General features: G+C 54.9%; 1 protein-coding gene across 1 annotated transcript in view; it reads left to right on the top strand.

The window, feature by feature from the left end:
• The window catches only part of LOC105813644 (RNA-binding protein Musashi homolog 2), a gene marked incomplete at its 5' end in the record, with an annotated part of 75483 nt that overhangs the window by 38115 nt on the left and 23216 nt on the right, over positions 1-14152 (top strand). Inside the window, one exon of the mRNA XM_012648406.1 lies at positions 9229-9291. Coding sequence (XP_012503860.1) covers positions 9229-9291 — 63 coding nt within the window. The remainder of the gene's footprint in view (positions 1-9228; positions 9292-14152) is intronic.

Raw genomic sequence — 14152 nt, 5'->3', positions numbered from 1 at the left:
GAAAGTGCTCAGATGGTGGCTGCTGTTGTCATCATTAGTGTAATGATTATTTTCTCATCGTCAAAGCCAAGCCCTTCTATTTAATAGGCGAGGAAATTAAGGCACAGGTAAGGCTGTTCTTCCAAACACCCTTTCAGCAAGGGCTGGTGTGCAGCGGTATGACCTACTAGCTGTGAAAATTGGTAAATATTTCTGTGCTGTTTGGTACATAGCTGCTGCCCCGAGCCCCCAGACTGCCTCGCACGCCACCCTGGGATCTCCCTCAAGACCCCCTGACCGCCCCACCAGCAACAGAGTCGGTGCCCAGCCCAGCGGTGTGTGCCCTTCAACAGCCGAAACATCCTCTCTCGGGTGACAAAAGTGGTTGAGTGTCTCCGTTTATAGGGGAGGGAACTGAGATCACAGGTGTTTGTTTACTCGCTGAGCTAGTGATGGGGCCAAGGCAGGAAGCTAGGGTGTTTCAGCAGAGAGTTGGGGTGCTCAAGACTGGAGCACCTGCCATCCTGGTTGGCAGAGGTGGGTGCCACAGGGCTGGTGTTTGGGATTCTGCTGCGGCAGGTCATTGAAAAGGCCCACGTGGACCTACGCTGGGCAGAAAGCAGGTGTGGGGAAGGGGCCCAAAGAGAGTTTAAGATTTCAGTCTCAGCAAGAGATGCTGTTGGGAGGAAACAAAATTGTGACTGTCTGGCAACCGGGCATCTGACATTTTGGAAAGAGGGAAAAGTGTAAAAAGCGCCTGAACAGGGAGCTCCAGAAGGACAGAGGTCAGACCAGTGGTTTGTCCTGACACCGGTTGGTGGAAGGTGGGAGAGTGCCTCAAAAACAGAAATTGCCGTTTTTATCAGGAACTGGGAGGTAGGGAGGGTGTGATGTGGAAGGAAAAACTCTCAAAATAGTGTGTCGATGCCTCCTTCGAAACTACAGTCTGAAATCCCTTCACTTTGAAGGTCGTCGTCTCGGTCCGAGAAAGACAGGCAGGTGTTTGTTCTCTGGGGAAGTGTGTGTCCCCACGCTATCCAGGAGCCACAAGCTGCTGTCACTGGGCAGCAAGGGCTGGCTTTGGAATGAACTCCATGAACATTCTCACCCTTGAACTCCTGCTGGAGGGAGAGGATCATACTGGACAACGTGTCCTCATAGGGCCAGGAGCCGGTGCTGGAGCCCTTGTAATATGTCTGCCGCTCCTGATGCTGGCCCTCTGGCCCACACTGCCGAGAAACCTCTCTGTATCCCCAGGCCCTGGATGGTCGGGCCAAGGATGACCAAGGCCGGAACTCTCCAGGGCCACAAAAGTCCAGGATTTGTCCCCTTCCCCAACTCAGTAGGTAGTAACTGGAAAAAATTCGAGGGACCTAAGTCTTGGGCATGTGTCCCAGGGCCCAGCTCAGTAATTTTTTAAACTGAGTTGAACAGAAGTGCTGAGATCTTTGGGGGCTGGGTCAAGATCATAGCCTTGGGAATTCCTCCATTCTCTTTCGTCTTGCCACCTCAATCTTGGAGAAAAGAATTAGTTAGAATGGCCACCCCTTGCACCCTCATCCCTGAGGGTGTCTTCTGACTGCTGATTCCATCTTCAAGCAGCATGTGGTGTGGCCACTCCCAGGTCCTTGAGCTCAGGTGTGAGAAGACCCTACAGCAGACACAACCGAGGACCTGGTTCTAAGCTGGAAGGGTCTGAGGCACAGGTCCCCCCACTTCTTCCTGGCAGAGTAAGCCACAGCCCCCTTTAGCCCAAGGCCCAGCTAACCGTTAGCCAGCTGTCTGTCCTTCCCAGGGAGTGGGTTCATGTGCAGCCTGGTACTGGGACCCCAGTCCCACAGGTGGAGTCCCCTGCCCCATTAGGGACTGGCAACTGTAAGCTCCATGAGGGCAGAGACTGTGTGAGTTGTTTGCTATCGTGAATCCAGTGCTTAGAACAGTGCCTGGCATGTAGTGGGTGCTGGATCAATATTTATTGAGACAGCAAGGGGCTGAGAATGGGTCTTGAGTAACCAGGAGTTCTCTGCAGCTCACTGCAGAAGTTCTGGGTGAATGCAGGTACCGAATGCCAGCTGTGGGCCTGGAGCACCTGCTGAGGATGGGAGGAAAGTGCCCACTCTCGGACCGCACATGCACGTCTGAGCACCTCCTGCTCTCCCTCTGCAGCCCACGACTCTGCCTTCCGATCTGGACACAGGCTGGGGTTGAGGCCACAGCCCATTCCCGAGCTGCAGAATCGTTCACCAAGGAGAAGATCAAAAGCTGCAAAGTGCCACACGGGGGTAGGGGCGGACCTGGCCCAGTCCTGTCCTGGGCTCAGTAGGGGCAGGCACTGTATTGTTTCCTGAGTGCTTCCCGGTTGGAAGGAATCTGCAGACACCTCAGCCCCTGGCCCTGCACCCTCGTTCTGTGCTCGCCTCTTCGAGGGCGTTCTTGTTTCCTAAGGGTGCTCTCTGAACTCTGTCTTAGGGTTCTGCAAGCGCTTTCATCTGCACGGAGGTGCCCTGACAGCAAACCTCCCGAAGGTTTGATGTTACGATGCACCTTCCCTTGAATCTCATCAAAATATCTAAAGAGTTACATATTTTTTTAAAAAATTAAGCTAAACAGCAAGTGTATTAAAAATTATTTGGGGCAGCTGTGTGCCATCCCTCTGTTTTAGATGCTCACACCCTTAGGGCTCTTGACCGCAGAACCTCTCCTCCCCGCCCCCCACGCCCTCCCCAGGCCCAGGGAGGGTCTGGGAGCAGCCGCCAGCCACTCACCCTTCCTGCCAGGCAGGCCTGGGCTTCACACTCGTCCCTTCTGCCTCCCTCTCCAGAGGGATAGTTTCCAGCTTCCAAATGACTGTCATTTTCCCAGCTGCAGCTGGGACAGGGCGAGGCATCTCCCAGCACCCCTGCCCTGAGCCATGGGGGGCCTCCGTGGGAGTGGTGTCGTTGGTATCCTTCGAGAATGTCAGGCTTGCTCCTAGAAAGTTATATTTAAATCAGATTTCTATTTTAAATGCCAAGAATTCAGGAAATATGTTTTTTGGTTTGGGGTATTTTTTTTCTCTTTTTTTCCTGAACGGACATACGTCCACTTCAAATCAGAATTTTATAGCCTGCTCATGTACATGTGTCCCTGTGGTTATCAGTTATTCCTCCTCTTTAGACCCTTTGTTCTGATCCCAGCGCCTTGGTCCTCCCACTCCAAGAACGTGGCGTTCCACTTCTCACCCTCACCCCTTTGCAGCCCCCGCTCTTCCTCTGCACAGAAGTCAGGGCTGTGGATTTCCTTGAAAAGAACCAGTCCTGTCGCTTCAGGCTGGCCTGCCCAGGGGCTGGGAGCGTCCTAGGCCAGCCAGGATGACAGATGGTGGTGTTTCCAAACTCTGGTGGGACATGTTTCCTACATTCTGGGTGACAGTTTCTTCTTTTGGTTGCTTAGATTTTTTTTTTTAGTGTTTGGATTCAGTGAAGCAACATTGGGTCTAGCCAAGAATGTTTGAGCCATCTATAGAATTGCGGGTGGGGAGATGCAGGGCGTGCTGGGGAAGGGGGTGGAGAGTGTTTTAAGCAAGCACAACATAGGAAAAATTGTTTCGCGATGGACCATTTGGGTCTGGTCATGCATATCGCAAGAGAGTCTTTTATAAAGAGTCCCCTTAATCACACCTATTGCAGCCACAGGGAGCCTCAGACTTCTCTCTTCTCCTTTTCGGAGAGAGGCACAGAGGGGTCCACTGACTCATCCAAGGTCACAGGAGTAAGTAGTGACTGGGCCAGAACCATACCCCAGGCAGTCCACTCCCAGGCCGGCAACTTCTCATAGCAAAAAGGAAAGAGGAGGCAAAGACAAAGGTTCATGACCTAATACTCCCCAGCGGATGGGAGGGGGCAGGGCTCTTTGAGTACTTATTAAAAACAAAGACCGCCCCCCGCCCCCAGGGCTTCCTGTAAGTCAGCAGTTCTGCCTGCACTGTGCGTCAGAATCATCTGGAAGGCCTTTAAAAGATACAGAGATCTCGGTGCCACCCAGTTCTGTGGGTGGGGTGGGGCCAGGGCATCTGTACGTGGTTAAAGCCCCTCCAGGCAGGACCGAGGCCCCTGTTCTGGATGGTTAAAGCCCCTCCAGGCAGGACCGAGGCCCCCTGTTCTGAATGGAGGCATCCGCAGTGGGTCTCATGGAGAATGGATCCTGAGAGTTAGATCCACCCCTGTATTCTCAGGAGGCCTTTTCCTTCTTTTCCTTCCACAAGGAGGAGGGGCGGACAGTCTGCAGATGTGTCCCATGATTTAACCTTTTTACAACTTTGGCTATCCACAGGGGTCACCTGGGAAGCTTTTAAAGGTCCCAGCTCCCAGGCTGCACTGCAGACCCAGTCAATCAGCATCTCAGGGGTGGGACCCAGGCATCAGCATTTATTAAAGCTCCCCAGGAGGTTCCAGGGAGCAACCAGGGTTGAGAATGAGTAACTTACACAGAGCAGGGCACTCCCCTGTGCCATAGCCCGGGTCCCCTCTGCTGGGTGGCTCATGCTCCTGGCCCACTCCAGGGGCATTGAATGTGCCCCACCCCCAGGGTGGAAGATCTTGGTAGCGGAGGGGCTGCTATCTTGTAGGGGTGCCACGTTTCAGCTGCGGTTTACCCAGAGCAGTGACTCCCAGACCTGACCCTCATTTGCCACACCAAAGCATCCTGACCACATCAGCTGATGCTGCTTGAAAATCTTCTGTGGGGCAGACTCTGGGCTAGATCCTAAGTGGGACATGTGACCAAGTCCCTGCCCTAGAAGAATTTGTCACCTAGCAAGAGAAATAAGATGTGCACATAAAAATAACTGTGCTTAGGTAAGCAAGAAACTGGTAAGTGCCACAGAAGCAGTAAAAAATAAGTGTGGTCTCATATAATTCTCAAAAAAAAAATTTTTTTAAATCCCCAAAGCACCATTGACTTCTAATTTGCAGTAAATCATCACAGCTCCGAGAAGTCCAGCAAAGTGTCTCATTCGCTGTCAGCAGGATGGTGACATCTTTCACTTGGATGAATCACTAACCCCAGAGTTGGGTTAGCACCAATCCTGGAGGATTTAGGTTTGTTATCCTCCTACACCAAGACAGGCTTGTGCGGAGTTGGAGGCGAAGGGACTTGAGAGAGCATCTTGCCTAAGCTCCTTGCAGCAGAGGAGTTACTCAAGGCCCAGCGAAGCGAAGCACCGTGCCCAAGTCACACAGCAAGGCAGGGTCAGCCTGGGTGGGGGCTGACTTTGATACCAAGCCTGCTGAATCTTCTGTTATCCCACTTGAAGGGCAGGGGAGCGCCAGACTAGCGAGAACGGGTCTTTGGGTCTGACCCCCATTGAACAATGACAGTACCTGCAAGACGTGGTGCCTCCCATGCCTGGAATTCCACCATTAGCGCTTCATTCTTTCGTACCAGGCATACTGCATTCCTAATACCTAAGTTCCCGGAGAGCCAACCTGTAGCCCTCAGGCCCTCAGCAAAATGTTTTCCTCCTTCCTGCAGGATTTACGACTAACACAAGGGAGGTACTAAGCCACTAGGGTCGTACCAGACTGCTTGGTCCAGTGGTCACTGTTAGAGCTGAACAGAATGCATATTCTAATTTTGAGCAATGGAAATTTAGCTGCACTAAGATGACATCGTGAAGTCGGGACATTACGAAGGGTTACAGACCATTATTATCAGTGAGGAATTCAGGGCCCCTGTGTGTTGACAACCGCGTGGGCTTGGCTTCCACCACCGAGAAAGAGGAATGGCCCTGCACAGGGCAGAGTGCTGTCTTGCAGACAGGCCTGGTGTAGTGGCTGGACAGAGACCCGGCAGGCCTCATTGCAGTGACAGCTATCACTGGTGTAAGCTTACTCACCACTAGGTATTCATCTAAGCACTTGGCATATGTTAATCCTGCACTGTGACCATCATCTTCTTCCCAGATGGGGACATCAAAGCAAAGGGAGGGCAAGCAACTCGCCCAGGGTCACCCAACCAGTAAGTGGCTGAGCCAGGGTTTGAACCCAGACAGGCTCCGAGTCTGTGTGCTCAGCTGTTTACTGTGCTACCCTGCCTCACGAGAAGGGTGGCCCCTTCCTGTGTTGGCCAGGGACAGTACTGAGGAGGGACCCCCACTCCAAATCCAGTTTTGGAGGGAGTCGTCTCCCACTCTGGGCGGTGCATTGCCAGGTGGCTGTGGGCACCCGTGGACCAGAGATCACTGCCCAGCTTTGCTTGGGCCGCAGCTAACGAGAAGCCCTGAGCCCTGCCAGACCTTGTACCTAATTCCCCGCAGTCTTCCCCTGGCACCCCCCACCAGGGCAGTCCCCTCCTTGGCAGCCAGTCCCCCTGGTTTCCCAAGGAAGTAGCCTGCACTGGGTGACCTCTGCCTTCTCAGGGCCTGGGGACAAGTGCTGAGCACAGGGCCACCAGGCGACACTGCAAGCCTTCTCTTCCCTGCACTTCCCAGCCCTTCTGGGTCCAGCCCTAGGGACGGTCATTGCCACCGGGAGCCTCCTGAAGCTGGGAACTTGTGGTCCTCAGTCCCCTCCTGCGTCTTATGAGGAGCCTGTCCTGGAGGCAGTCTGTGCCCTCTGTCACCGCAGCTCTAGGCCAGGCTGCTGTGGTGATGCTTTCGCCTGTGGCGGTCCCAGCTGGGGCAGCCTCAGCCCACCCAACACACACTCACACAACACATACACGCAACACACACTCACACACATATAACACACACGATGTACACACACACAACATGTACTCCCAACCCACACACTCCCAACACACACACCCCTTTCCTGTGTCTGTGCTTGCCCATCCCCCACAAGCCCAGACACCAGGAAGAGCACCGGCCCTGGAAACTTCGTCCCGCCAGGTCACATGGAGAACATCCTTGGGGTGAGGAGTGACTGGCGAGGCGGGTAGCAGGGCAGGAGGGGCCCACAGGGAGCGGGGAAGTGGGCCAGGAGGGCAGCCGGGGCAGCATGTTGGTGCAGGCACTGTCCCTCCCCTCCAGGAGCTTCCCAAGCAGCCAGGCCAGGCGTTGGGAGCAGTGGCCCTGGGATCTCAGGAGGGCACAGAGGCAGCGGGGCTGGCGAGGAGCTGTTGAGAGGGGCAGCCTGGGCGGCCGTCCTCCTGCAGCCGCTCCTCCCACACCCATGGCTCCGCTCGCCTCCCTCCCCGTGGCCGAGATTAAATCCCAGCCCTCAGCAGCGTCTGCTGCTCGGTCTCCAGCAGGAGACTTTATCTGAGATTAAGGATAATGGATTTCCTTTCTTGGATAAGTTTTTTTTTCTTCTTCTTTCTCTCAGACTTTTTGTCCAAAATGTGCTCAACTCCAGAAAATAGGCCTTTTGTTAACAAGCCTTTTCATTGCCTGCATTCCCCTCCCCCAATTCTGCTCCTCCCCCACAGCCCCCATGCTTCCCAGGAAACCTCAGTTCCGAGTGTGTGCTGAGAGCGCAGGAAGAGTGGCTCACCCTTCCTCCCGCACCGGCCTCCTCCCCGGACCTGGGTCCTGCTCTGGGCCTGCAGCAGGACCCTGGGTGTGCTGAGGTTGGGGCAACAACAATAACTTGACTTCTTCCTCATTTTCCTCCCGCAGTTACTGCCAGCTCCCTCATCTTCAGGCCTCTAGATCCTGCCTGGAAGAAATGGGGAGAGGACTTGGGGGGCCCTTCCTTGGTCCCCCTCTCGGCTCACTCACGGCCGATCTTGGGGAAGGGGAGGCCTCCAGGCTCGTGGTTGTCATGGGAGGGGGCGGCCCCTTCCCGTAGCCAGGGACAGCTGCTATACATTTATTTCACCTGGATCTTTCTTTTTCCCCCTTCGACAGCCCTATTACCATATTTAAATGCAAGTATGTCTCTTTTCATTGACATTTTAAGTAGCGTAGCCTGACCTTTTTAGAGTAGCTTGTTCCCCTTTTGAATTTCTTTCCCTTCAGTAGTACCATGTAGCTAGGACAATAGTCTTAGAGTTTAGTGGGCTTCTAGTTTGCTCTGTTTGGGGGATCTCTCCTCTCTCCTTTCCTCCTCTGTCCCCCGCCCTTGATGGTGCATGTCTTCCTCCCTCTTGCCCCATAGAAATTCCGCATTTGAAAGGCTCAGTGGCTAAAGTTGAGCAGCCTGGTTGGGCGCTGTTCATGGAGTTTGCAGCTGGCTTCTGGCACATCATTGAAAACCACAGTCACTGGAAGTGGGTCTTGAGGCCAGGCCTCCGAGCGAGCGTCTCCCTGGATGGTAGAGGACGTTGGTCTTTACGTGTGTGGGAGTGTATCTGTGTGTGTCCCAGTGCCAGGCTGTGCGTCACATGCTAGCGGCCAAGAGAAGCCCAGGGTAGAGGACTTGGTTTCCTTCGTTTAGACACTACGCAGCCACACGGGGTCACCTTGGCCTCCTGACTTGTATTCCCATTGGCTGGACAGCCTTGCTGCTGGTGCAGTTTCAGGTAGCAAAAGCCTTGATCAAGAAGGACTCCAGAGACCCCTAGGAGCCCCTCCAATGCCAGCTTCCTCTGGACCGCAAGGCTCAGACAGGAGACACATCGAAATCCCCATAACTGCTTTGAGAGGTTGAAACACTGAGAAATCACCCCACGTGGGTCCCCGTAGCCCCACACTCCCGCCCACATCTGGCTTCATGCGTATGCAGTCACCTGGGAACCTCCCAAAATGCTTCACCCTCAGGCCTGGGGCTGTGACGCTGCCGACAGGAAGTTTTGACGAAGTCTAGAGTTAAGATGGCCAAGCCAACCTGCAGAGCCTTTGGCGAACAGCTGGAGTTAAGCCGCCTCCTGGCCAAGATGCCTGTCCTGTCATGGGGTCATCCCAGGTGCCTCCTGCCTGTGGTGCAGGGCAGACCACTCAGCCCGGACCCCTGCCAGGAGCAGCAAGCCAGCCCCGCCACGCTCGGCCCTGCTCTGGACAAGCCCCAGGCAATCACCACGCGTCAGCGCAGAGCCAGCAGGGAGCTCAGCCCCGGTTCTCACGAGAAAATTCCTCCCGATACTCTTGAATTATTTTTGTGTGCCTTTTAGAACCAGTTTCTGGGGTGACAAGTGTGTGAGAATCGAACACACCTAAAGATGCTGTGCCTTCCAGAAGCCTGAGAGCCACTGATCTGTGTCCCTCCCCAAAGCTACCCTGTGAAAATTCTTTCCCGGTCCTGTGTTTTGTGTGGCCCGTGAGACAGGTCTGTCCCCCACCCTTCCAAGGATCTCTCCTTGACTCTGGCTCTCCTCTGTCCCCGCCAGGCTTCCCAGCAGCAGCGTACGGACCAGTGGCGGCAGCGGCGGTGGCAGCGGCAAGAGGATCAGGTAGGAAGGTGTACGGGACAGGCGGCTTCCAGGCATGCCCCCAGCGTGAGGGGAAGGTCAAGGCCCTGTCGGATCTGTGTGGCTGCATCTGTCCAACACCACTCTCACCACAGCCGGGAGGGGGTGGACAGGGAGGCCCGGCCGCCCGGGGCACTCCTAGCAGGGCTAGTCAAGGCATGGGACTGCAAACCAGAGGCAGATTATTCTCTCACTGAAACCAAACCAAACCAAACCGAGTTTCTTTTTGACTTTGACCACCCCTTCACCTGACAGCTGGCTTCTGGGCACCTGTGGTCATTTCCCTCCTTGGCTTTTGCTGGTTCAACAGGCTCCCTTCCTTGGGTCCCTGACCCAGCCAGAGAGGCGCTAAGTCGTGGGCCCCTGCTGCACCTGGCAGGTGGGCTTGCTGATCTGGCCACACCCCCGAAGGCCCTGAAGTCCGGAAGTGGGGCCAGCCCTTGACCTCCATGAATGAAGCTGCTGTTTCCTGGAGCCCCTGCTGCCTTCCAGACTCTTCTAAGCAAGGCTCCCTACCGGGCTCCAGCTGCCAAGGGAATCGGGCTGTCTTTCCCATGAGGTTGCCCCGTCCTTGGGTCTCCAAATCCAACCTTTTAGAGGTCTGGAACCTTTCCAGGGACATGGGAACACTTTCCCAGCAGCACCGTGGGGTCAGACCAGAGCTGGGGCACGTCTAGGACACAGCCCCAGGGGGGCCTTTTGTCCCCCTCCCCAAATGCCCTCTGCCTTCCCAGACGAGCAGGCCTTCGGCTGTGCTGGGCTCCCCCCAACCCCTGGTCCTCCCGAACTGAGTAGCCATGGTTTGCAGCTCTCCCCCACACCCCACAGACAGGGCGCCGGAGCACAAGGGAAGCGCCTAGTTTGATGTGGCAGGACTCTAGGGGGCAGGGGCGGGAGCGGGTGCCGGTGAGGGTGCCAGGAAATGGAGCATTAAAAGCCCAGAGGGCAAATGCCAAAAACCCAAACCCTCAGTGATGAGAAGCTGGCACAGTGAGGCCCATTAGAAAAAATCCGTTCCATGCAAACTGGCACTGCCTTGGAGCTACAAAGGATCCACTGCCCCAATCACCCATGGGGTTTTGTTTGGAGGGGCCGGGAGTTCTCAGGGGGCCGCTGAGGGGCAGTTTGCCAGAGACTGGGGGGCAGGTCCAGAGAGCTGGACACACTTCCTGAGCCCCCCACCCATCCTGGCTGGCCCCCAGAGGCCCCACCTGCTCTCTGGCCAGTGTCCCTCGGTCCTTCCACCCCGGGCCCTGGGGCAGAGTATGCAGCGGCCTCGTGTCTCCCTGTTCTGTTTGGTTTTTTAACTTGAGTGCTTTTGGGTATAGTTATAAACAAGCCTTGGTCCTACCTGTGCCTGGGGTTGGGGAAAGAAAGATAAAAAGAAAACTGAGATTTTTGAGTGTTGTTGGTTGTTGTTTTCTCCGTTCAGTTTCTTTCTTTTTATAACTTGGATTATGAAACTAAACTTTAACCCGAAATTAACCCTGCCTCTCTCCCCACCCCACCCCATTCTCCTTGACTTCATGGCAAGTTTAAAGGGCAGCATGGGGTTCTTTGTGAGTCTGAGAGCGGTTTCCCATGGTCTCTGTCCCCTTTGGCCACCCCACCCTCTCCCTGCTCCTCGCCCGCAGAGCCAGGCGGGAGTCCCACCCCCTCCCTCTAACTCCTAACCCCCAAGGTCATCTCCAGCCACACATTTTTTTTCAGGATCAATGGTGTTTTATTTGTAGCCATTTCCATCGGGAGCGAAGTCTCCCCCAGCCCATTCTAGGCCAGCCATGCTCATCGCTGCACTGTTAGTGAATTGTATTCAGGAGTGTGCTCCCAGACCACCCGCCCGCACCAGCCTGGGTTAGTGCAGGGGGTAAATCCTCAGCTCCGAGGTCCCTGCCCCACAGGGTGCAGGCCTGGCCCGGAAGCTACAGGGCAACCCCATAGTGCTGCCTGGGGGTCCCGGGCTTGGGGTGTGCCCCAGGGCGATGACTAGACTGTGCCCACCACAGTCAGAGCACCACCTGGGCTGGAAGACACCTGCCTGCGTGCAGACAGGGTACCCCAGCGCTCCAGCCCCACCTTTGGACCTGGAGCAGGGTTATAAGGTTGGGGAAGGAAGTTCTCTGCATTTATTTCTTTTAATGCATTTTGGCCTGTGTGGGTACTGCCACCTCCCTCCCTCTAGAAAATGATCTGGACTCTGAGCCTGGCGGGATGGCCAATTACTTACCTGTGAGGGGCCTCTCAGTGGCAAAACCTCTCTGCTGTGAATTAAGACTCACTTGGGTACATGCGTCAGTCTAGGCCACAGGGGCTGGCTGAGGGCTGATGGCCCAGTTCCACCCTTACCAGCGCCTGCAACCCTGGCCCACCATCCCCGCTCCTCCCGGGGGATAAGGATGCTCCTTCAGCCTCCCGAGCAAGCAGCCTTGACTGCTGGAGGTCGACACGGACTCACCTGCACTCCCTTACGGGGATTCGCACGGTTCAGGGAGTCTGTGCAGTACCTCCCTTGGGCTCGTGCCGTGCTAAACCTGGCAGGTGACTCCAAACACTGGGAGACGTGGCCTCTGCTTCCCGGGGGCTCTCAGGCTTGGTTTAGGGATTAGGCATCCTATGGAAGGCCCTTTTTTTGTCTTTCATTTTTGTCTAGCTCCACCCTTTTGGGCTTTTTTCCCCCTTCCATTATGACTTATTGGGGGAGCTTCCTGAGGTGGGAAGTGCTTGCTGAGGGCCGTGGGGTGGGAAGCAGCTCAGGGTGGCAACTTGGATCTGTCAGGGCTATGGTGTCAGGGTAGGAGGTTGGGGGGGGAGGGGCTTGAGCTCTGCACCTACCTCGGCCAGCTCCTCTGGGCCAGCCTGCCCACCTTTTCCTAACTCCCCCAGGACCTGAGGTGAGCAGGGCTCAGGTGACCCCACCAGGGGAGGTCCCTGCCAACTCCTAGATAACTTCACTATCAGTGGTTCACTTTTCTTTTACCTTCACCGGTAGTTTGAAATGTCATCTTTTCTTGTGCTCAGTCGAGAGTTTGTTTGTTTATTTTGATCGTATTCATTCAGTTCCAGTGGCCCCATCATGCCCCACCCAAACCTAAATCCAGTTTGGCAAATGACTCCCATGACAGGTGAGGGAAGTAGTTCGGATTTTCAGGGTGATAACATGGGTGGGTCCGTGTATGAGTCTTAGACCTTCTGAGCCCCCTGGCACCACCCACCCCGCCCCCACCCCAGCCCATCTCCGGCCCAGCCAGGACCCCTTACTGTACTTTACACTTGCCAGTTTTATTCCGATCTAGTAACGGGAGCTCCCAATGGTGGTGGTGAGTGTGAGCAGTCATGTTCTGTTGTCTTTTCTCTTGCTTGGTTGGGGCTGCGGTGAGAGAGTGTCTCTGAGGCATACTTTCCCGCCTCTCTTACACTAGGATCTGCACACCTCCTCTCAAACACTCTTCTGAGCACGCTCAGCGGGAAGGTTTGTCCACACCTATTAATCCTCTCTCAGTGTCCAGCTTCCTGTTAGTACCAGCTGGTTTGCATGTTTTTGCTTGTTCAGATGAAACAGTTCCAGAAACAAACTCATATCCAACTCTCGAGAAATGTCTTTTTTTGTACACTTTCGTTTTCGATTTTTTTTATTAGTTACAACTCCAAAACACCTGTTGTCCAGTAAAACATTTCACACCTCCCCTGCCTGTTCTTAGATTGTATGTATCTGTGGGACTGAACTAAATGCATGCACTGTAGTAGATGTACTGGTAGCCGTAGCTGTAGTTGTAGAACATGCATTGTTGAGTTGATATTACAGGGTCTCTGACGGCTCGGCACAGCACAGCCGTCCGAAGGATAGCGTGGGGGCCAGGAAGAGGAGGGCTCCATCTTTTCAACGTTGCCAAGGGGCTTGGATCCATGTTCCACCATCAGCCACCACCACCTCCCCTCCCATTCCCCACTCCCCCAGTGCAGAACTGGGCCACACCCTCAGCTCTAGCCTTCTCAACTGCGATCTCTGTTGGTAGCGTCCAGCTGGAGTGAAAGAGAATGGAAGCAGGATTGGAAGGAGTCTTCAAGTTCTTCCTTGTTCTTGTCTTCCTCACACTGTTCTTGAACAGAGCAGATCTCTTCTTCTTTCTTCAGGCCTATCTGCAAGACTCCTCCGAGCCCCTCTACCCCTTGAGTCCTTTGGCAGCTCACATCCGGCCCTCCAGGGATACAAGTCCACGTGGCAGCCCTGTCTGTGTGGCCTGCTTGGGGTGGAGGGGAAGTGAGACATGGCAGGGAATGGATGAGATCTTGAGATCTTAAGATCCTCCGTCTGCCGACAGGAGGTGCACTTGGTCCCGGTGAATGTTGGCATTCGTTCTGAGGGTTGGTGAAGTGGGGTGAGAGTGGTGGCATTCCTGGCATGGAGATGACTCACACAGCTCCATGGGGAGCTAGGTTTGGAACCTCCAAAGAGGAGGTTGCCCCCCAGTTTTCCTCCAGCTCCCTAGGAAGGCTTCCTAGCGGGGGGGAGGAGCAGTCCTGTAGCCTGTGCCCTCAGCTCGGGGGCATGTGTGGTCAGTCACCTTTGGACACACCATCCTCCCTCCGTTTGTGGTGACAAGCCACAAGGGAGTGCCAGAGGTCTCTCAGAGCTTTTGGAGATGACCCTAATCTTTACAAGGTGATGTTAAGTGAGGCAACCCTTGCCTCTTGGAATCTGCTCTTTAAGTCAGGGTGGTTGGTGGCTCTGCCCCGTGCTGCTGCAGGACATGGCGGAGTCTGAACCTGCAGGGTGCAAATTATATATTGTGGGAGACAGAAGCCCAAGAAACTCTCACAGAGCCCAGTAAGTCCCCAAAAGGAT

Source organism: Propithecus coquereli, unplaced genomic scaffold (assembly GCF_000956105.1).
Source record: "Propithecus coquereli isolate 6110/MARCELLA unplaced genomic scaffold, Pcoq_1.0 Scaffold285, whole genome shotgun sequence".
In the NCBI taxonomy this organism is placed as follows: domain Eukaryota; kingdom Metazoa; phylum Chordata; class Mammalia; order Primates; family Indriidae; genus Propithecus; species Propithecus coquereli.
The sequence above is the reverse complement of the archived record's forward strand: the minus strand, read 5'-3'. Positions and strand labels throughout refer to the sequence as shown.